This window comes from Scleropages formosus, chromosome 1 (assembly GCF_900964775.1).
Source record: "Scleropages formosus chromosome 1, fSclFor1.1, whole genome shotgun sequence".
Taxonomy (NCBI): domain Eukaryota; kingdom Metazoa; phylum Chordata; class Actinopteri; order Osteoglossiformes; family Osteoglossidae; genus Scleropages; species Scleropages formosus.
This window is the reverse complement of record NC_041806.1, coordinates 43,477,560-43,497,412: the sequence shown is the minus strand read 5'-3', so window position 1 is coordinate 43,497,412 and position 19,853 is coordinate 43,477,560. Positions and strand designations below refer to the sequence as shown.

General features: G+C 48.4%; 2 protein-coding genes across 5 annotated transcripts; both read left to right on the top strand.

Moving 5' to 3' along the window:
* The first annotated feature begins 1,863 nt into the window (after positions 1-1,863).
* ppil4 (peptidylprolyl isomerase (cyclophilin)-like 4) lies at positions 1,864-8,194 on the top strand. Of its 2 annotated transcripts, XM_018743904.1 has the most exons (14): positions 1,864-1,949; positions 2,417-2,484; positions 2,742-2,806; positions 2,899-3,016; positions 3,149-3,291; positions 3,601-3,697; positions 3,990-4,106; positions 4,470-4,594; positions 5,301-5,367; positions 5,574-5,685; positions 5,801-5,897; positions 6,223-6,352; positions 6,957-7,194; positions 7,594-8,194. In XM_018743904.1, the coding sequence occupies exons 1-13, from the start codon at positions 1,880-1,882 to the stop codon at positions 7,179-7,181; spliced, it is 1,434 nt and encodes a 477-aa protein (XP_018599420.1). In that variant the 5' UTR covers positions 1,864-1,879; the 3' UTR covers positions 7,182-7,194; positions 7,594-8,194. The 2 variants fall into 2 exon arrangements, with proteins under 2 accessions (XP_018599420.1, XP_018599419.1); XM_018743903.1 differs by having other exon boundaries at positions 6,957-8,194.
* A 2,996-nt stretch (positions 8,195-11,190) lies between these two features.
* On the top strand, positions 11,191-19,297 carry LOC108929139 (probable ribonuclease ZC3H12D). 3 transcript variants are annotated; one of them, XM_029258832.1, is made up of 7 exons: positions 11,191-11,738; positions 13,454-13,550; positions 13,699-14,166; positions 15,992-16,131; positions 16,666-16,900; positions 17,129-17,232; positions 18,103-19,297. In XM_029258832.1, exons 3-7 carry the CDS (start codon positions 13,877-13,879, stop codon positions 18,984-18,986), a joined length of 1,653 nt encoding a protein of 550 aa, XP_029114665.1. In that variant the 5' UTR covers positions 11,191-11,738; positions 13,454-13,550; positions 13,699-13,876; the 3' UTR covers positions 18,987-19,297. The 3 variants fall into 3 exon arrangements, with proteins under 3 accessions (XP_029114665.1, XP_029114634.1, XP_029114617.1); XM_029258801.1 differs by lacking the exon at positions 11,191-11,738 and adding an exon at positions 11,874-12,395; XM_029258784.1 differs by lacking the exon at positions 11,191-11,738 and having other exon boundaries at positions 12,767-13,550.
* The last annotated feature ends 556 nt before the right edge of the window (positions 19,298-19,853 follow it).

Sequence of the window (19,853 nt, the reverse complement as noted above, 5' to 3'; positions counted from 1 at the left end):
AACACTATCGAGGGGTGTAATAAGAAGGCCATTAAGACTACATGATTGTAATATTTTTATGGTGTTGATGTAACGTCTCTGGTTATTGGGGTGTTTTGCATTTATTTAGTTAAATTGTTAGTTTGTTGTTTATTTCCTCTGGCTAGGTTTTATTGTTCTGGATTAATGTTCTTGTAGTGTGGGTGTTTGAATTGTTTAATAATAATGAAAACAAAAAAAAAAACTGCTTGGGTCCGGTGTCGTAAAAAGACTTCCGTTGGCGCAACCGCCGCCATTTCGGCTCTGACTTCCCCTTTATATTCCGATATGACGTCTACTACTGGATGCCTGCCAGAAACGGAGTGTTTACAGCTGGGAATCTATAGGAAATGGTGTTCTCGTGTCGCAAGCTGTCTGCTGACTGTGTGTTAACATTGGTATTTCCCTTGAATATTCGTTTCCTTTAACACATTAATAAAAGATTTACAACTGTGAACCTGCTGCGAACTAGTGGTTATATCTAGACTACTACTGCAAGTGGCTTGGAGGAAAAGTGTTAGCTGATAATCATGTGTTCCAGAGACTGTATTTCTCAAATAAACTCAACACTTTTCACTGAAAATCATAACGGTGTATTAATTGTCATTAATTTCAAAACCTTATCGTCTGCTCGTATGCACACAGGTGTTGTCAGTCGCTGGTCGGTGTGTTTTTAAAAGAATTTGAATTTGCGTGCTTTCACACATGGGATTTCTTACTGATAAACGAGTATCGTATGACTAGTGTAACAACGGAAATGAATGTGTGCAATTTGTGTGTAAAGGAAAGGCACAGATGTGGGCGCAAATATTTCGGTGGTCATCGTCTTCATGCTGTACGTTTGGGAAAAGTGCCGGTGCAGTGGCGCACATCTCACACTAGGTGGCAGTGCAAGCCGTGGACTGTTCTATTAGTATATATTTAGTATTACTGACTATATAGAATCCACACTGTAAAAATTACGCTCTATGCGAGTGAACTTTATTGTCAGATTTCTCTGATTTTTTTTTTTCATCATATAAATGTCGTATTTTTTTCTGTCTCGCGGTCATAAAAACCAGGTAATTAAACTTTAAAGGTAAAGAGAAATTTCCCGAAAAGCAGGTTTCCGAAAAACTAAGAATATCTGACCAGAATTTATTTGTAGAGGCAGAACAGATGAATGACATAAGGACCACTTGGTGTCAGTATCCTTCTAGTAAAGCTTTTCGTTGCATAAAATCTGCGAGTTATTCTACAGGAAACTTCTTTTCATTTTATTCATTAAAATACTTTAAGATACTTCAAGTGTAAAGTCCATGTTTTCCCAAATAATGTCAACAATCCATTCCAATTTGAGGTTACATGTGAGACTGTAACAATATCCTTTTTTTAATGAAGCCCATATTGACATTTGTTTATTTAGCAGACGCACATGTCACAGAAAAAATATATATATTGCTTTGTTATTTTTATGAAGTGTGCGAGAGATGCATATTTGCCCCACAGCGACGTCCTCAGCGTACAACGCCGTCGAAGGAAGCGGTCGTAGTTGTGTCAAATTTCCTCAAGGGGGCGATGTGAACCACTCCGTCTGTTCAACCGCCGAAGAAGAAGCCGCGTCTCATTCTGATTGCGTCATAGTTTAAGTCAGTCAGCATTGGGCTTTTTATTTGAATGTGAACATTACAAACAAACCAACGTTAAGCAGAATTAGAAGGTGTTGCGAGAATTAAAACCGTAAGATGAACTATGCAAAGAAAGACATATGCGCTGTGCGACGCCTGGTTGCGTTAATGTTGCGATGAAGCGAGGCGAGCCGAGCCGAGTCGCATGTAATTTGCGTCATTGCTGAGTTCGGCCATTTGGTGTTCGAGCGAGAATGGCGGTGCTGCTTGAAACCACCTTAGGCGACATTGTCGTTGATTTGTACACAGAGGAGAGGCCGAAAAGTAAGGAAACAGCCTTGTCATCGTCAGGACTCTTGGTCCACGGCTCGTTGGCCTTTCCAGTGAAGTGTATTTGTTCACACACGGTACATTTTTTTCGTGGTAGTTAAGAATTCCAGCCTCGACATGATCATGATGATGTTCATGTTTTATTTAATAATCAGTAAAATGACTGCTGACGGAGAGCTTGGCATCAGTGTGTTAACAATAATAATTACTAACAATTAATACCGCTGTGTATTACAACGAACGAGCATATATTTATTTAATAGATTACTTATTGCAAGATTATCTGTTCCAGCTTCTCGGCAGAGTTGTTGAGTTTTCGAGTTGTTATTTATTTTACTTAAAGTGTGTTTAAAATATTGTACAGTACTGTTCTTCACGAAAATTAGCCCTTGCTTAATTATTAATATTTAGACTTGGTTTGGATTAGATGTTGTGTCTTAAGTTTCCGTGCTGTTTTGCAGCGACCCTGAATTTCCTCAAGTTGTGCAAAATAAAATACTATAACTACTGCCTCATCCATAATGTCCAGGTAATTTATTACTCCTGTTGTTGTTGTTGTTGTTGCTATTTAATAATAATTACATTGTTGCTATTTTCAGTTTGCTGTGGCTCATTACCTCTCATTCCCCAGCGCTACAACATTGAATTAAAATGATTCGAGATGTTTGCCACATTGTAATGATTTCTTCTTATGTTTTGTAAGGTTTCGGAGCAAAGGCAAGAAGAAGTGCGAAACGCCGGTGACGGGAGCCCTGTGACCTCTGACCTTTGTGTCTTGTCTTTCAGAGAGATTTCATTATTCAGACTGGAGACCCGACCGGAACCGGACGCGGGGGGGAGTCGGTGTTCTGGTGCGCGATCCAGCTTTCTCTCTCTCTATTTGTCTCCGTTGAGCTGTGCGGCGTGTATCCCTGAATGCCACGTTCCATTGTCATCCTCTCAGCAAACTCTACGGGGACCAGGCCCGCTTTTTCGACGCTGAGAAAGTGCCCAGAATCAAGCATAAGAAGAGAGGAACTGTGTCTATGGTGAACAACGGCAGCGGGCAACATGGTTCTCAGGTGGCGGCGCGTTCTTCGGCGTGTGCGGAGATGTTCGGCGCGGCGCGTCCGATCGTAGCGCGAACATACGGAGGTGACTGTGTCGGCTTGCTTGTCCCGTCAGTTAGTGTGCGTTTTTTTTGTGTTCGCTAGTTCCTCATCACCACGGGTGAGAACCTAGACTACTTGGATGGGGTTCACACTGTGTTTGGAGAGGTGACGGAAGGCATGGACATCTTGAACAAGATCAACGAGACCTTTGTGGACAAGGATTTTATCCCTTTTCAGGATATCAGGTTGGTGAGGAGAAAAGATGAGGGGAAAAAAACCTTTATACATACTAAGTTGTTTTTTTTCAGGTTTTAACATTTGCGTAGGAGTTGGTCTTAATTGAGTTCACTGTCAAAGTTTAACATGTTTACCCATTTGTTCAAAATCACTTTTGCTGAAAAAGTGAAATGATGGAAATCCTGTACCCCATGAAACTGAACCCTGATATTTTGTGGTACTTAAGTCTATGCCATTGACAGCTGGAATATGTATAAATATGTTTTTGGAGATCAGTTTAGAAAGCATGTGTCCTATCTACTAACTCCTCCCACTAGAATTAATCACACAGTGATCCTTGATGACCCCTTTGATGACCCACCTGACCTACCAGTTCCCGATCGCTCACCAGAGCCAACCAAAGAGCAGCTGGATGTGAGCAACCCTTGTCCCTTTGTTTCTTCTAAAACTGGGCAAGAGGGCTGATCAGCCAGCACCTCAGTTTTCTCGTTTGCTGTCTACAGGGTCACCGTTTGTCTATTTATTTGTAAATCTTTGGTTTAGAAAGTCAACGATGTGTAATAAATACACATGGTTACAATGGTTCAGAAATGCAGTATATCAGTTAATGGAAGGACAAGCATTTTTTTGAAAGTCAGAGTGCATTATCGTTTTTATCAGAGTCTGTTACCTTTTTGTTAACGAATCCTGTCTGGTTTGTGACTAGAGTGGGAGAATTGGCGCCGACGAGGAAATCGACGATGCAAAGGGGAAGGATGCAGAGGAGCTGGATGAAGTGCTAAAGGAAAAGGACGCCAAGACCCACGCCATACTCCTGGAGATGGTGAGGACGAGGTGCTCTGGTCACATTGGGGCAGGTCTTGGTTTGCTGGGAAACAGCTCACTTGTCATCTTGATTATGAAGCAGCGGCTATTATCGATAAAGCCTCAATCGCTATAAATACGTGTGGCTGTTCTGTGTTTGAGCAAGACATCCTGATGGTGTGCGCTTTGATGTTGTAAAGAATACATAACAAAGTCTCACATCTGGACACTTTATGCTTTGGGTAAGATATTTGATGAACATGTGAAGGACGTCACAGCTGCGGGGAAGTACCCCTGGAGATGCTGTAGTATCCGTGCTCAACAGGGAGCAGTGCGATAAGTGGAGCTGTGTCGCTGACTCAGCACCACTTTCTTGTTTCAGGTTGGCGACCTGCCAGATGCAGATATAAAACCACCCGAGAACGTGCTCTTTGTCTGTAAGCTGAACCCAGTGACCACAGATGAGGACCTGGAGATAATCTTCTCTCGCTTTGGCCCCATCAAGAGGTCAGTGTTTGCTTTCAGGACAAAGCAGAAATGGGTGGCCTCTGTGGAGACCAGTTCAGGGAATCCAATCACTGATATTCCTTATTTGAAAGGGGGACAAGAACAGGCAGCCTTTATTTGAAAGGGCTCATTGATCCTTAATTTCTCCCCCAACTAAACCATCACTCGTGATTTCTAGGTGTGACGTTTAGAGTTGTGTCTCAAACTCTGTTCTCCATAACATCAGACACCCCAGTGGTGCACTTGGCACTTGACTGTCCGAGGTGCGGACGCGATATAGGGAACGGTACGCTCCTTTATGTGAGGTGTAGCAGTGGTCAAGGGTGTTTCGGCCTCCGGGGGGGCAGGAGACATGCTGGCAACATTGCAAGCAAGCCAGGTACCACCTTTACATGCTCCAGTACTGTGTTTGGCGAGGGTGCTGCTTCCTTTACAAGCTGCCTGTTTCATGTTTTTGGACAGATTGTAGGAGCACCGTCTCTTTTCCTCCACAAGTGTAGAGGTCCAGACTGAATTCCCCTTTGTTAGAACTGAGCCAGTCAGTGTCTGGGGTTGAAGACAGATGATCCCGGTCTCATGACTTGTGATGTAGCCCACAATGTAATTTTCTGCTGGCCGTGGCGTTCGGGAAGTTCAGCCACACCTTGTAAACCACCTCGGTCATGTTTGTGGTCTTAAGGCCCACTTTGTTTTCATTTCTTTGCAGTTGTGAGATCATAAGAGACTGGAAAACCGGGGAGTCCCTGTGTTATGCCTTTATTGAGTTTGAGAAGGTATAGTAAAGATTTTCCGCTGTAAAATGTTGATGGTGGTCGTCTCTTCCACCGAAATATTTCACGTTTTCACTTTCCCTCTCATACCCGGTGAGTTTCTCACCTGCCAGTTTCTGTCAGTAGAAATTTCCCACATTGAAGATGTGCATGTGTGTGAATATTTGCTTTTACTCATGGTCTCTTTCTGATTTCCTACATTGCTGCAGGAGGAGGACTGTGAAAAGGCATATTTCAAGATGGACAACGTGTTGATCGATGATCGACGAATTCACGTTGACTTCAGCCAGTCTGTTGCCAAGATTAAATGGAAAGGAAAAGGTTGGCTTTTAAGGGACTTTTGCTTTTGCCAGAGAATCCGAAAGGTGCTGTCAATTTACAGTATATGGTCTTATTAATTACAGAACGAATCCCTGACTCTGTTGTGTTTTTTTAGGAGGGAAGTACACAAAGGAGGACTTCAAGGCTTATGAGAAAGATTTGAAAAGCAAAGACAAATTGGGCCTTAAAGATAAAATGAAACCTATGCAGGAGTATCCTTTTCCTCTCCTGGATGGAGCCAAAATGCATTGCACAGCATGATCTATGGACTCATGAATTTTTGTAAATGATGTCATTGTCAGTGGGTGTTTTTTTTTTTTTTTTTTTTTTTTTTTTTTTTTAATTCTTGTTTCTTATTTTGATATTCTTGATGTTCTTTTTAATTTTTTAGATTTCCATATTCCATTATTATTAGAAGCTTCAAGCCCTTTCCAACTGTTAATCTGACAATCCAATAAGATGTCCATCTTTCTGAAGTCAGATCTCGTACTTTTTAAATACTTGATTGCTTTAGTTCTGCCTTAACATTCCCCAAAGCTCCAAGTATGACCTCCTTTCAGAGGAAGAGGAAGAAAAGGGAAGCCGTCAGCATTCTGGGAAGAAGCACAAAGAGAAGAAGCGTCGTCATTCAGACGAGGAAGAGAGTCGAAAGTCAAAGAAATCCAAGGTTGAGAAAGTTGGCTGAGCTTTCCTGCCTGTGGGGGATGGGAGACAAGAGGATTTTTTACAGTTGTGCAACTCAGCTGATTGCCGTTCAGAACAGTTTTAATTGTACCCAAAGTTGAGCCTGTAGGTAGATATTAGTTATTAATGTCTATATTAACCCAAAAGGAAATTTCACTGGGCTGTAGAAGCATACATACAACAAAGCAGTGACAAAATAAGTTTTTTCAGAGTTTATATTGTAGATGTGATCTGGGTTCTGTTGCAAATAGTCATTTCCAGTTTTCTAATGTATCTTACAAGAGGTGGGTAAACATGAGCACTTACTGTCATTTTGGTTATGGTAACAGCCAGGAATGCTTGAAGGTTGGTGGTTGGAAAAAGGAGGGTTTTTCATAGGTAAGGCTAATATTGTTGAGCATGATGGAGAGATGAGTCATTTAGAGCTGGAATAGACTCGATGTGATGTAAAATGAAATACTTCTGTCTTTTGCCTGTAACATCTGCTTTTTGTGACGTTTGGGAGGACAGTAGAGAATTCTCCTTGAAGACCAAACAAGAACGTGATGCTGAGTTTCTTAATGAGTCCACTGTATGTCCCTTCACAGGACAGCAAGGACACCAGGCGGGAGCACAAGGCCGGTCGACAGCACTCGCGGTCACGCTCACGTTCTCGGTCCCGCTCCAGGGACCGCGATAGGCACGGCCATCACAAGCACAGTAAGGCTAGGGACAAGCACCGGGAGGAGGGGCGCGCCAAGGGCCACAGCCACCGGGATCGCAGCCGAAGCCCCAGAACGTCCAAGGACAAGGACCGCAACAGACAGCGATGAGCAGGGAACAGAGGTGGGGGGGAGAAGCCTCTTGGATGTTGACAAGAAGCTCTTATCTCTGTGACTCTGTCACTGTATCAGCACCACGTGTCACCCAGTGCATCACTGCCTCTTCCAACTAGAGACCGTAGCTTCTCCTTTCTCCAGCACGGTGGAGGTTCACAGCCCTTCATTGTTCATTCTATCGGACTTCTCAGGCTTCGTGTCTCGGTCCAGCCCTGCACTCGCATGGGCGTCACTGGCGAGATGTCTGTGGCACAAAGAGCTCCTCCTCCACCTTTTAACTTGTGCTTCCTTCTTCTTTGTGTTAATTTTCTCAGCCTTCAGCAGAAGAAAACCTGATTCCTGATGTCCTCATGCTCTTCACATTTCAGTGATATTTATAAAAGCTGCAGTGTTGTGTGTTTGCCAGGTTGGGCCAGTTCAGGACCATATCGCTGCTGACTCCATGGAATAGACTGCAGAGGAATGGGTGGTGGAACCAGGCTCGGTGCACAGAGGTTGATAATACCTTAGATGTGCTCATCGAGCCCATCTTGACACACTCTTATATCACATGTCTTTACCAAACTCGCATTTTCCAGGAGTTGTTTTCCTGTCATCGCTTTCTTTGCTTCCTCTTAAAACCTCATGTGTTTGTCATTTATCGCATTCTGGAGTCCCGCTCCATTCGAACCAGGATGAACTCTGACAAATGACTCTGCAGCAGTGTCGTGGACCTGAACCAGACCGAGAGCTCACGGTTCTCTGTTTGGAAAGCTGTCTTTTATATTAAATAAACACTGAGGGATGAAAAATCCTGAATTGCTAATGGAGGTTAGTGTTATGTGCAGTATCCTGCCACCCAGGGGTTTCTTTAAAAAAAGGGTGGTAGAGAGACATGTTGAAAACATTGTGCTTTGGTTTAGTGTTCTTTGTGTGGATTTCTATTTGGTCCCTCAGATTTTTTTTTTTTATTTTATTAAATAAACTGTTTTTAGTGTTTACCCTGCAGCTTGGTGTCCCAGATGGACTATTGTTGAATTGCTGACTCTTTTGTTTTTGACAACCTCCGGTCACACAAGACGCGTCACAGGAAAGTAGCACCTTGGTTTCCTCAGGGTCTGTGTGACATCAGCAATGCAACATGGGGCCGGTGTCTGTGTGTTTACTTTTTTCTTTGAGGTGGAAATGCATCTGGCCACATCAGTGTGGTGTGAAGAAGGGACGCTGACGGGGAAACCCAGACCCAGAGCGCTTGGGATGGTCACTCATAGAACAGGGTTGCGATGGGGCTCTGCTTCTTCTGTTCCAGCCTTCATTTGACTCTCCTGCTGTTTGTCAGCTGTGTAGCCAACACCCCCTTTATGCCCCCACAAAGGGACACTGACACTTTGCTGCTGAGCTCACACGCTGTGACCCCTGACAATTCTGGGCTGCTTGCCATTACACTAACAAAGGTCCTTTTCTCAGAACGCCGCCCCCTTTCTTTAAGCACTAACACAAGTAGCGGGGGTGGGCATTTTGTTTATTCTGAAACACGGTACTGTGGTGAGCCGGGGGCGGGATACCTTGTCGCGTTTTTCCACCCACTCGTCTAACCGCTTCGCGAGCTCTTCCTGCCTGCTTACCCCATGGAGCCCAAACACTCGTACCGACACACCCGTCAGAAAGAGTTCAGCACATTGCTCTCGCTGATGCTCCGTTCTGGACACAGCGTCCTGCTATTGTGATCTGAGGTTTCAGCTGCTGGTTACAGGTTTGATGTTTTGGGACTCGAGACAAACCAGTAGCTAAGATAACCAGTGCATCCATGTGAAAATTACAGCTTGGCCTGTGTGATCTGAATCAGTATGTGTGCCAGGTCCCAGAGTCCATGTGCATCACATCTGTCCCCAAGACTGGCCAGAAGGGTTTGAGTTCATTCACGTTTTTTTTTCTTTTTTCTTTTTAACATTTCGGTGGTAGTTATGCCACCTCCAGGATGTCACTGCCTTCACATGATGTCATTTTAGTCCATTCGGCAGGTCATTTCTCCATCCGAAGGGCTTTTTCGCGTAACGTCACTCTGAAACATGAGAGATGATCCACGAAAAAGGAGCTTTTGTAACAGTGAAGGACACCGCAGCCGTGTGTCTCGCAGGACCGAAGGGACCGATGGCTCACCTTTCCCACAGCAGAGGAGGAAGCGGGATGGTTGGAGACACTCAGCAGTGTATCGCAGGGGGCTCGCAACCCACAGATGGAGGTCTGTTCCCTGCTTCACAAGGAGGTGTGTTTTGTGTGTAGCAGGGAGTGTAAGGGTATCCCCTCAAAGCCAAATGTTATCACCTGAGGTGCATGTGGGCTGTGTCTTCATACCTTCCTTCTATTTCTCTTTTCCAGTTATTGTAGTAACTATTAATGCACTGTGGTACAAGCACAACTTGGATGCCTCACCATTTGGCAGTGTGTGTGTGTGTGTGTGTGTGTGTGTGTGTGTGTGTGTGTGTGTGTGTGTGTGTGTGTGTGAGATTCAGCAGCAGTCTCTGCGCAGTCTTACTGGACTCTGCTTTATTGCTTATTTCCTGGATCCTGCCAGTCCGCTCTTCTTCCTCTTCTAATCACCATTTCTGATAAGCTTCGTCATGTTCCATCTTCTCGACCATCGTGCACAAATACAGGGCTGAGAAGACGACGCCGGAGACTCCTCCGCGGAGCGACGGCGGCCCTTCTTTCGCTCTCGGCCGTAGCTCGGTGCCACCCACTTTCAGAGCCTCGTGTGTCACTTGGTTTATTAGTGGAAGCTGACAGTTCTGACCATTCCTCTAAGCTGCGAAAAGGGATGTTATGACTTGAGGTGTTTTTCTTCTTTTTCTTCTCCTCCTCTCTTCAACTTTGACATTAATTGAGAGCGCCCCGCTGAGCTGCGTAATGTTTCGTGCACTTCAAAGGAGCAGGAAAAGGCTGCAGCGTCTGCGCAGGCGACGCAAATGGAAACTTCACAAATGGAAAAGGACAAGAAAAACAGGCCGTGCTGGTACATAAAGGTCAATTATAGGGAATCCCGCACACGGCATCTTGGGTGCTCCACCTATTGCGATATCACGCTTCTCGAGGTGCCGCAAACATCGAGCCGCGCCGTGGAAAAAGAGAGGGCGGGATCGCTGCGAGTGCTGGGACAGCCTCAGTCGTGCGGGGGTGCGACAAGGAGTCTCTTTCTGCCCACCCCTCACCCTTTTTGAGCACTTTGGAAACTTGCGGTGCCTCGGGATTACCCCCCCCCCCCCCCCCCCCCCCACCTCAGCAAAACAACACCGTTCTTTTTCACACGGGGAGCGCACTTCGCCGGAGTCCGGTGGGACCCGACCTGCAGCGTCTCCAAAGGTCGAAAAGAGGTCGTGTGGAAGTGAGCCGTGGAACCTCACAAAGGCACCAGTTACCGCCGTGAAATCCCTCGTTCGCGTCGACGTCCTTTGTCCCCTACGCACTTCTTAAAGCTTGCGTGGGCAGGGCAGCTCTTCTTCTACACGTTCCTCTCCTGTCCCTCTATCTTTAGTCAAAGTGGTTTTAAAGAAAAAAAGCCTTGAAGTTCTCCTATTACGCAATATTTTTCATTAAGGAAGTTATGACAATGTCCAAATAATTCTAAGAACATTTCCTTATAACAAACACATTGCTGTGCTTTGGGGACAGCTGGTGAAAGTTACCAGAGCTGTATAGATTTACATTTCTCCAAAGCAACTTACAATTATTTTCCTATTTATACAGCTAGGTAAATTTACCTTGATTGAAGGCACTACAGCTGGAGATCGAACCTGTGACCTTTAGATCAAAAGGCAGAAGCACTAACCACCATGCTACCGGCTGTCCCGTAGAGGGGTAAATGATGGGTGCGGCACCAAAGGATAAAAGAATGATCGTCTGCCCTTAATGTGAGCAAAGTGGAGGAAATTTACCGTGTTGTTGTGAAATCTGTGCGCTCGTGCAAAAACACTCTGCTCAAGGGTATTTCACCATGAACGTGGTGTTGAATGTTTGACATTGCGACAGAACCCGGCTGAGTTCCCAGCCTTTGCGTTCGTTCCCTCCGGCAACTCTCTTCTGTCAAAGAACGGTTAAGGTACGAGGCTCTGCGCTGCGCGCCGGCCGCAGCCATCAAGATCAGACATCTCTCCGCGGCGCCTGCGGGAGCTGCCGTGCTGCCCTGCTCTCTCGCAGGTGACCGCGTGAAGGAGTTTGCCGCGCGGTCGATGTCCACGAGCACCCGGGCTGTTAACTAGGCGTGTTTTCTATCGTACGCGTGCAGGATACCCAGCGTTGCGGCCGCTGAGCGAGGAAGGCCTCGGTCAAGGTGCCGAGTCACACCAGGAAGGTGGAAGCTGCTGCCATGGCAACCGCTGACCCCGCGCGACACATGGGAGCTCAAATAAGGAAGTGAAAGGGGTGAAGTCACGCTCGCTCCTTCTTCCTTGCCCGTGTGAGGCCAGGATAGTTGTTCGGCGGACTTCCTCGTGTGACTGAGACAGCCTAGAAGCCGGGTTCTCGGCGCACGTCTCTCACTTGTCCGGGACGAGTCCAGGCACGCAGAGCAAGGGTGTAAGTAACAAAGATTTACTGACCGCTCTACAGCTGCTTTTTTTTTTTTTTTTTTTTAAAAACAATTCGCTGCCACTTCTGTTTTAAACTTCCTTTCGGCTTATTAATCCATGTAAATAAATAGAAGCACGGTGAGATGTTATTCCAGTATGAATTTTTCTTTTTTTTTTTTTTTCCCTGACATACACAGTGATTCAGGGATTCAGAGCAGCATTAGTGGAGGAGGGAGTAGGTTTTTGCTCTGGAGAGATCAGTGCATTTGAGGTGGGTGTGTGTGTTCCATGAACCTTTATAAGGAAAAACATCATCACGTTCATAGCACCCCGGGAAAATTCTGGCAGAGTCCTTACAGGTCGAAAGGCTTTCAGAGACAAAAGTAACACTAAAGGATCTTCAGGAGCCCGAATGTTTTTGCGTCGAGTCGCTGGGTTTAGTGCTCATGTACTGCACTATAGTAACATCAGTGTGTTTCGAACAGCAGAAAGCGTGTCGGCCTGCGGTGGACAAAGTGTCCTTTGAGTCGCTCTCGCCCAGGGCTTCACGTGAGGCTCATACAGAGAGGCTCTGAAACGGCACTAAATGCCAGCTGTTGGTGTGACTGAATGTTGTCCAGCTGCAGCTCGTCCCTTTCAGCTCCCTTTACACATGGTACAGTCGGTAAGTTTTAACACCGGCTGCCGTGATTGCAAGTCGTCAACACGTGTGGGTTGCGTGTACTTGTGTAACAGCTGTATCGTAACCAGAGCAGCGCCCTACGGAGCACTGGTCAGAAGTTTGAGTACACCTGGGTGATACCGGGGACTAGCTGGACAGAAGGTTGAAAACAAACTATCGCAGAAGTGTCCTACATGTCTGGGAACTTGAGCAGAAGAGCTGCATTGAATCACTTTATATCTATGTGATGCTTTTCTCCAAAGCAACTTACGATGTTAGCCTACCTACCCATTTGTACAGCAGGGTTATTTTACTGGAGCAATTTTAGGGTAAGTACCTTGCTCAAGGGCACTACAGCCAGAGGTGGGGATCAAACCTATAACCTCTGGGTCTAAAGGCAGCACCTCTGACCACTACACTACCAGCTCAGCCCTGGTAACCAAACACCTTGTAAGAGAACTAATTTCCAGGACATGTCCTCAAAGTTTTGCACGATGGTTTGGAGGAGCTCAACTGGCCGCGTTGTTTCTCGGAGACTGTTCCTTTCCATTCATAAATGTCAATTGGGGCCATTAACTAGCACGTTGCCGTGTTGAAAATCGATGCGCGGCGACAGCTAGACACTCAAACTCGCTCAGCGCTGGACTGGTCATTGAACAGCACACTCCGGTACTGTGGTACTACAGCACCACAAATGGCACAAATCAGCTCTTATTTGCATGATCATTCATGGTGCTACTTTTAGCTCGCTGCTCTTCATATTCTGCAATAGCTGACACTTGGTGTGTGTGTGTGTGTGTGTGTGTGTGTCGGGGGGTGTACACAACGACCCGCAGGACTCATCATTCATCATCACCAGGCAGACCTTTTCAAACATGACTGGAACTGTTGGGGCTTTCCTCCCTCTTTGATCCAACCGTGCCTCATCGCGTCGGCCGCACGGCGACACCTCTGCGAAGGGCCCGCGTTTCTATTTATGCCCCCTCCGCTGCCGCGAGGGGCGTGCTGCCACTTGCGAGTTTGGTCAATGTATCAGGGGGGTTCGATGTCTTCATTTCCAGGCATCGTGACGACAGAGGCACGGCACCATCGCCGAAGCTTGCCCGAGAGCGGGGGGCTCCTAGCGGACGCCCGACCTTCAGCGGCCAGCGCCGTGAGGTAAGGGGGAGTTTTGGCAGCTGCTGTGACGCGCGTGTGCATACAGCACAGCCCAGCTGCAGAAGTGCAGCGCAGATCCTATCGCTGCAAGCAGAAACCTCTGAAAACCCCATGTGACACCATCGCGTCGGGCTTCCTGTGTTTACAGTGTCTCAGCGAGCCTCCCGCCCCGCCCCTCGCCCTCTCCGTCTCTGTCAACTTTTCCAAAATCGCCTGTTGCTGTGGAAACTTTGCGCGTGGGTACGGTAGAAAAGGGCCGCGAGGCGGGTTCCCCTGTCAGAGTGGCACCTGCGCGTCGGGGACTCGACACCATACCGAGCAGCACCATGGACCGGCAGAAGAGCAACGTGGAGCGCTTCCTCAAGCTGGGCTATTGCTACGGGGACATCCTGAGGGTGCTGGAGAGTCTGCACCATGATGCCGAGACCAACGACATCCTGAAGGAGCTGCTGAAGACCAGCCAGAGCACGGGGTCCGCCCCCACCGCCGCTGCCTCCGCCACCATCACCCCACCAAGCACGCCCAGGCTGGTGGCCAGGGGCTGCGGGGACAACGACGTGAACCTGGACGGAGGCCTACGGCCGGTCGTCATCGACGGCAGCAACGTGGCCATGAGGTGAGCCCCTTGCTCCCCGTCGTCGCGGACACAGGGCTATGGGGACAGGTGCGCGCACCCGTGCCCAGATGTACCGCATGTGGCCGGACTTCCAAAAAGGCCTCTGCCCTCTAGGTCAGGTAGTAGGACAGATGGGCGCTGAAAAGACGTATTGGAAGGTTATCGAAAAGGGTCCCGGCGCCGCCGACCAAAGGGTACACGCTGAGGGTCTGCGCTTCCCGCAGTGCCGAGCTGCTCCTAGGACGGGTCCGGACATCTACCGTCGGTCGCGTCGTTTCGCCGTCAGCTCCGTCTCGGGTCTCGTGCCGGGATGCGATGCAGGTTGCGGACGGCAGATTTCGCGCCCTTTTCGCCGCGCCGAATGCCCGAGAGAGTCTGCGGGAGCCGACGGGTATCGGTCCGCAGCCGGCGGGACGCGACACTTGGCCCTGCAGGCTAGGCTTCCTCACACATCATCGGTCGAGCGGCGGCTGGGAACAGCGTCGCAGGGTTCGCTCCGTGCCGAATCTGCTCCGTCCCTCTCTCGGAAAGAGGGAGACCCGGCTCCCGTTCAGCGGGCTGCGTCGGCGCGGCCCCCCGGAGCCGGAACCCGAAGATTTGCGTTTTTTTGAGTTTCACATCTACTCTAAAACACCTTCGATAAAAACGAGCGCTTGCGAACTGCTCGGCCGAGGGTGGAATATTCAAATGCAGTGATGCAACTGAAACTGAGAGGAGAAAAACAGAAGTTCAATTCATTTGGTTTGTATATTTTTAAGAAAGATGTTGCTGAGAAGGGAGGAACATTTTTGGCAGACACATTTTCCACTGTTGGACCAACTTTTGACAGTTCATTTCTGAAACAGACACGCTTCATCTACTTCATCTAGCAGCCTGCGGTTTTGCCTGTTTTGACAAGATCGTGCCTTTTTCGGTACCCAAAAACACCGCGGTTCTCAGTCTCCTCGTACCCTTTCATAGGGTTTTGTTCCATCTTTGTTCTCTCGTCAGTTTGAGAGCATCTATGCGCTGCTCTTCTGCCCGCTGTTGTATGCAAAGCAGGTGGCCGCTTCCTGTCGGAGCGGGGAACCCCCCGCGCGGTCGCTGGCGGCTCATCGCTGGCCTACGGTCACATCGGCCGCCGTCACTCGCAAGAAGCCCTTCGGCAGCCTACCCCATTCAGGGGAAGTAAAATACAGTAAATGATTTTCTGTTCGGGACAAAATGCGAGCGAGGTTTTCGCGCTCCGATCAGCCGTTCACGTTCCTTGCGCGCTTTGGCGCGGTCTCCCGCTTCAGATCAAGTAACTTATTTTCTTGCAACGTTTCCTTTTGTTTCTGCATCAGGTTACTCCCGGCCCAGAGCCGATCACGTGTCAGGTGTGCCTTTCTACATTTCTGAATGACGTTTTCTTTTTTTTTTTTTTTTTGATAAAGCACACGATGGGGGCGAGTTGAATCGGTCGACCGTGACTTACGGAACAGAGGAGACAGACGGGTTCCTCAATTCCTCGGCCTTCGTTCTCACACCTTCCCCGCCGCGCTCACCTCAGGGGAGGGAGCGTCACCGGCTCGGTCGACATTCTGGTCCGCGTCCGCTCCGAAACGTCAAGCGCTCGACTTTTACGCGGCTTTGCGTTGCGGCGACCGGTCAAGCGTAGAAGCCCTGCGCCCTTGTGTCGCGGTTGCCATTTCCAGTAAATCCTGCATGGTTCTTGCACTTAAAAGCGAAAGCTCTCTGGCTGCTCAGGGCCCGAGGAATGATGTTCATCCACATGTCTAAACATCGACCGGCTTCAGAAGCTGGAAATATCACCGGGTTCACACTTCGCCCTCTCTCCTTGCAGCCATGGTAACAAGCAGGTGTTCTCGTGCCGAGGCCTGCAGCTGGCGGTCAGGTGGTTCTGGGAACGGGGACACCGTGACATCACCGTCTTCGTGCCCCTGTGGAGGAAGGAGCAGACGCGGGCCGAGTCCCCGATCACAGGTACGCCCATCGCTGCAGCGCTACGGCACCCATTTTAGCAGTTCCTGTGTGTGTGTGTTGTGCCACTCAGATTTTTACCGCAGCGTAGGGGCCCTCGTGTGTCCTTCATTCAGACTGGCATCATCAGTGTAGCGTGGCATCCATATGGACGTGTGTGTGCAACCCGTGGTTATCGCACACATCTTGGAGTTGGTCGGATCCAAGGGGCCGGTTTGGTCCCCGAGCTGCTGTGCTCAAGCATCCCCAGCATCCTCCGCAGCCCCGGTAGCATAGTGGTTAGAGCTGCTGCTGCCCTTGCACCCAAAGGTTGAAGGTTCAATTCCCACCTCCAGCTGTAGTACCCTTGAGCAAGGTACTTACCCTAAATTGTTCCAGTAAAATTACCCAGCTGTATAAATGGGTCAAAAATTGTAGGTAGACTGACATTGTAAGTTGCTTTGGAGAAAAGCATCAGCTAAATGAAAAAAAATGTATTTAATGTAAATCGGTTCGCTGGACTCGAGACTCTAACCCGTGTGTCCTTCACCCCTTTAGAGCAGCATATCCTCTTTGAGCTGGAGAAAAGGAACATCCTGGTCTTCACACCCTCGCGCTGCGTCAAGGGGAAGCGCGTGGTCTGCTACGACGACCGCTACATCGTGAAGCTGGCCTACGATTCAGACGGCATCATCGTGTCTAATGACAACTACCGCGACCTGCAGATCGAAAAGCCGCAGTGGAAGAAGTTCATCGAAGAGAGGCTGCTCATGTACACCTTCGCCAATGACAAGTACGTTCTGGGACATTTTACCCTCGTTTCAAAGCTAAATATAAATCTTCTGGCCTTTGAAAAGCTAACCGATTACGGGGCTTCGTTGACCACACTGTCTTACATCCGTGTCAAAGGCATTGCACCATTCCGCACGGCTGATGATCCAGCGGCGGCTCTTCGTCCTCCTTGTACAAAATGCATCATTCATTTTCCAAAATTTGAACACGTTTTTGTTACGACTTCCAGGTTCATGCCTCCAGATGATCCGTTGGGAAGGAATGGGCCGACAATAGATGACTTCTTGAGGAAATCGCCGAAGACCGAGAGCAAACGAATCCACTGTCCCTATGGTAAGTCCATTTACAGGGTACGGAATCAAGTGTGAAAGGGATACAAACATACATTCGCTTCCTGTACGGGTCACCAGTTCTCCGTGCGGCTCTGCTGCAGAATCACTCGTTCATTCCTGCTCCTGAGATATGAAAGAACCACCTGAGCAAAGGCTCTGTTTTGCAGTGACGGCTACACACTGTACGCTTGCTAGGAACATTTACATTTATTTATTCAACAGACACTTTTTTCCAAAGCAACTTCCAATGAACTCTCTGCAGTGTCATCAGCCCACACACCTTATTCACCAAGGTGACTTACACTGTTAGATACACTACTTACACTGGGTCACTCATCCATACATCAGTGGAACACACTCTCTCTGTCACTCACACACTATGGGTGACAGAGTCACCAATCCATGCGAACAGCATGTCTTTGGACTGTGGGAGGAAACCAGAGCACACAGAGGGGACCCACACAGACACAGGGAGAACACGCAAACTCCACCCAGACTGAGCGGGACTCGAACCTCTATCCTCTCGCACCACCTAGGCACTGAGACAGCAGTACTACTGTTGCAATATTCTGGAAATCTGCTGTGAATGGTAGTTTCACACCTTCGGTGCCTAGGGAAGATTACAAACAGGGCTTTGATGATCGCCCTTAGCAACACGCAGCACATACACAATACACAGCCACGTAACCAAGGGTCGACAACAGCACGGAGTCCGCGTCTCATTTGTTTCTCGTGCTCGGTGCGTTTACGGGTCTGCAGGAGGGAAACTTCCACCGCATTCGACCAATAAATTCAAATATTATCAAAGTCGGGTATTAAGTTGATGTTGGTGGGAAGCTGTTTACCAGTCTGTTTTCGGCTTGCGTTCCAGGGAGGAAATGCACGTACGGCATCAAGTGCAAATACTACCACCCCGAACGATCCAACCAGTCCCAGCTGTCCGTTGCCGACGAGCTCCGCGCGAAGACCAAGCCGGCAGCAGAGAGGGAGCAGGTGGCCAACGGGAGACCCGGCTCCCCTGGCCAGGACATCGCCTCTTCCAGGGCTGCTCTTTCCCAGCTGTACAGCAGCCTTCCACCCGCCACAACCCATCCTAGCTTGGAGGACCTTCCTAGCAGGGTTTCACCCAGCAGACTCTCCCCATGTGAGCAGTTAGATATCCCCCGCATCACCGGAAGTCCCACCTACCTGCGCAAGTCCCCCACCGCCCCGAGCTCGGACAGCGAGGAACCTTTCGGCTCCTTAGAGGTGGCCGTGTCAGGGCTGTACATCCAGGACCCGGCCCACGCGCAGGGGACTTCGTATTCCTACAACGGCAGCGTACCAGACTTGCACCCGAGTCACGGGAGCAACAGCAGCCACGGGACAGAGCGCTGCTGCCCGCAGAGGCTGCACGGGGAGATCCAAGCCCGTACGTGGCCACAGAGCACCTACGGTCACCCGACACACTCGAATCACAGCCTCGCAGCCGGTTTACCCGTGTTCGAAAACCAGCCCCACCACCACCACCACCACAGCCGATACACAGACGCGCACTACTCCCACTGCGCTGCCCCTCAGGAGTCCTTTCTGTCCAAAAGTCACCGAGCGAGTGACACGGTCAGCGAGCGCCGGAGGTGCACGAGGACCCAGCTGGGCACCATCTTCCCGCAGACTGCAGTGGACCAGGCCATGAGGCTGTATCCGCACGCGCTCGACTCGGCCGAACTGGCCCCGCTAGTGCACCAGCTCAGGACCAATCACATCCATTTCTAACAAGCCACTGTCAGCCTCTCATTTCAGCATTAAAAATGGAAATAAAATGTCTTTCATAATCAATACATTTTTTTATTCCGCTTCCCCTTCTCATCATGTTTTGCAATACAAGAGAGTCCAAATTTGTGCTACAGCTCAGCTTTTGAACATCAGTCCTGGCTGACAGCTGCATGTGTTTGACTGAACAATCAATCGAATATTCAGTGTTAGATGAGGATTAGCTGGGTTGAACACTGTGTGTTAATACCTGCAATAAGAAAAATTAAAGCATTTTAATTTTATATTAAAATGTATAGTAATTTCAGTTACTACAGCCAGTATCGCTTTTTTCAGTCATAGCCTTTTATTAAATAAGGTATTAATCGAAACAGGGTTCTGGCTCACAGTGCCTGGCAGGAGAGGTTCCAGACAATCATGACCCTGCACTTAACAAGCTGTTCTTGACAACAGATGGTTTTTACACTTAACTGATTGAGCTTTATGCTTAAGGAATGATCGAATTAAAGAATGTCCAATAGTGCACAAGATGCCATTAATGTTACAGAGAATGGACAAGACTGGTAGCTTCAGACAATTAGTTTGATTTGTCTGAACACACACACACAGGGCTGTGCGCGTTTCATTTGTGGACATTTCAACATCATTCAAGGCGCCATCATCAGCAAGGTAAAAAAGGAGGTATAATGTAAAATATGTGAAAAGCCAAAACACAACAAAATAATCAAAAACAAAATGATGTGCTGAGCTACTGCAAAAAGCAGCAGAGGGGTCTGCTAGGGCCGGAGTTGAGGGCAAGTGTAAGGCAGTGCTGTACTGCCCCCTGCTGGAAGCACAATTAAACTGAATGACAAGACTGAACTCTCAAGG

Excerpts from the sequence above, each read along its gene's own strand:
- ppil4 (XM_018743904.1), top strand. The coding sequence starts at position 1,880 with ATGGCGGTGCTGCTTGAAACCACCTTAGGCGACATTGTCGTTGATTTG. Across the intron at positions 4,107-4,469 it reads ACGCCATACTCCTGGAGATG|GTTGGCGACCTGCCAGATGC; the intron begins GTGAGGACGAGG and ends TTCTTGTTTCAG. Across the intron at positions 5,686-5,800 it reads GATTAAATGGAAAGGAAAAG|GAGGGAAGTACACAAAGGAG; the intron begins GTTGGCTTTTAA and ends GTGTTTTTTTAG.
- LOC108929139 (XM_029258784.1), top strand. The coding sequence starts at position 13,369 with ATGCCCCCTCCGCTGCCGCGAGGGGCGTGCTGCCACTTGCGAGTTTGG. Across the intron at positions 13,551-13,698 it reads TCAGCGGCCAGCGCCGTGAG|TGTCTCAGCGAGCCTCCCGC; the intron begins GTAAGGGGGAGT and ends CTGTGTTTACAG. Across the intron at positions 16,132-16,665 it reads GGCCGAGTCCCCGATCACAG|AGCAGCATATCCTCTTTGAG; the intron begins GTACGCCCATCG and ends TCACCCCTTTAG.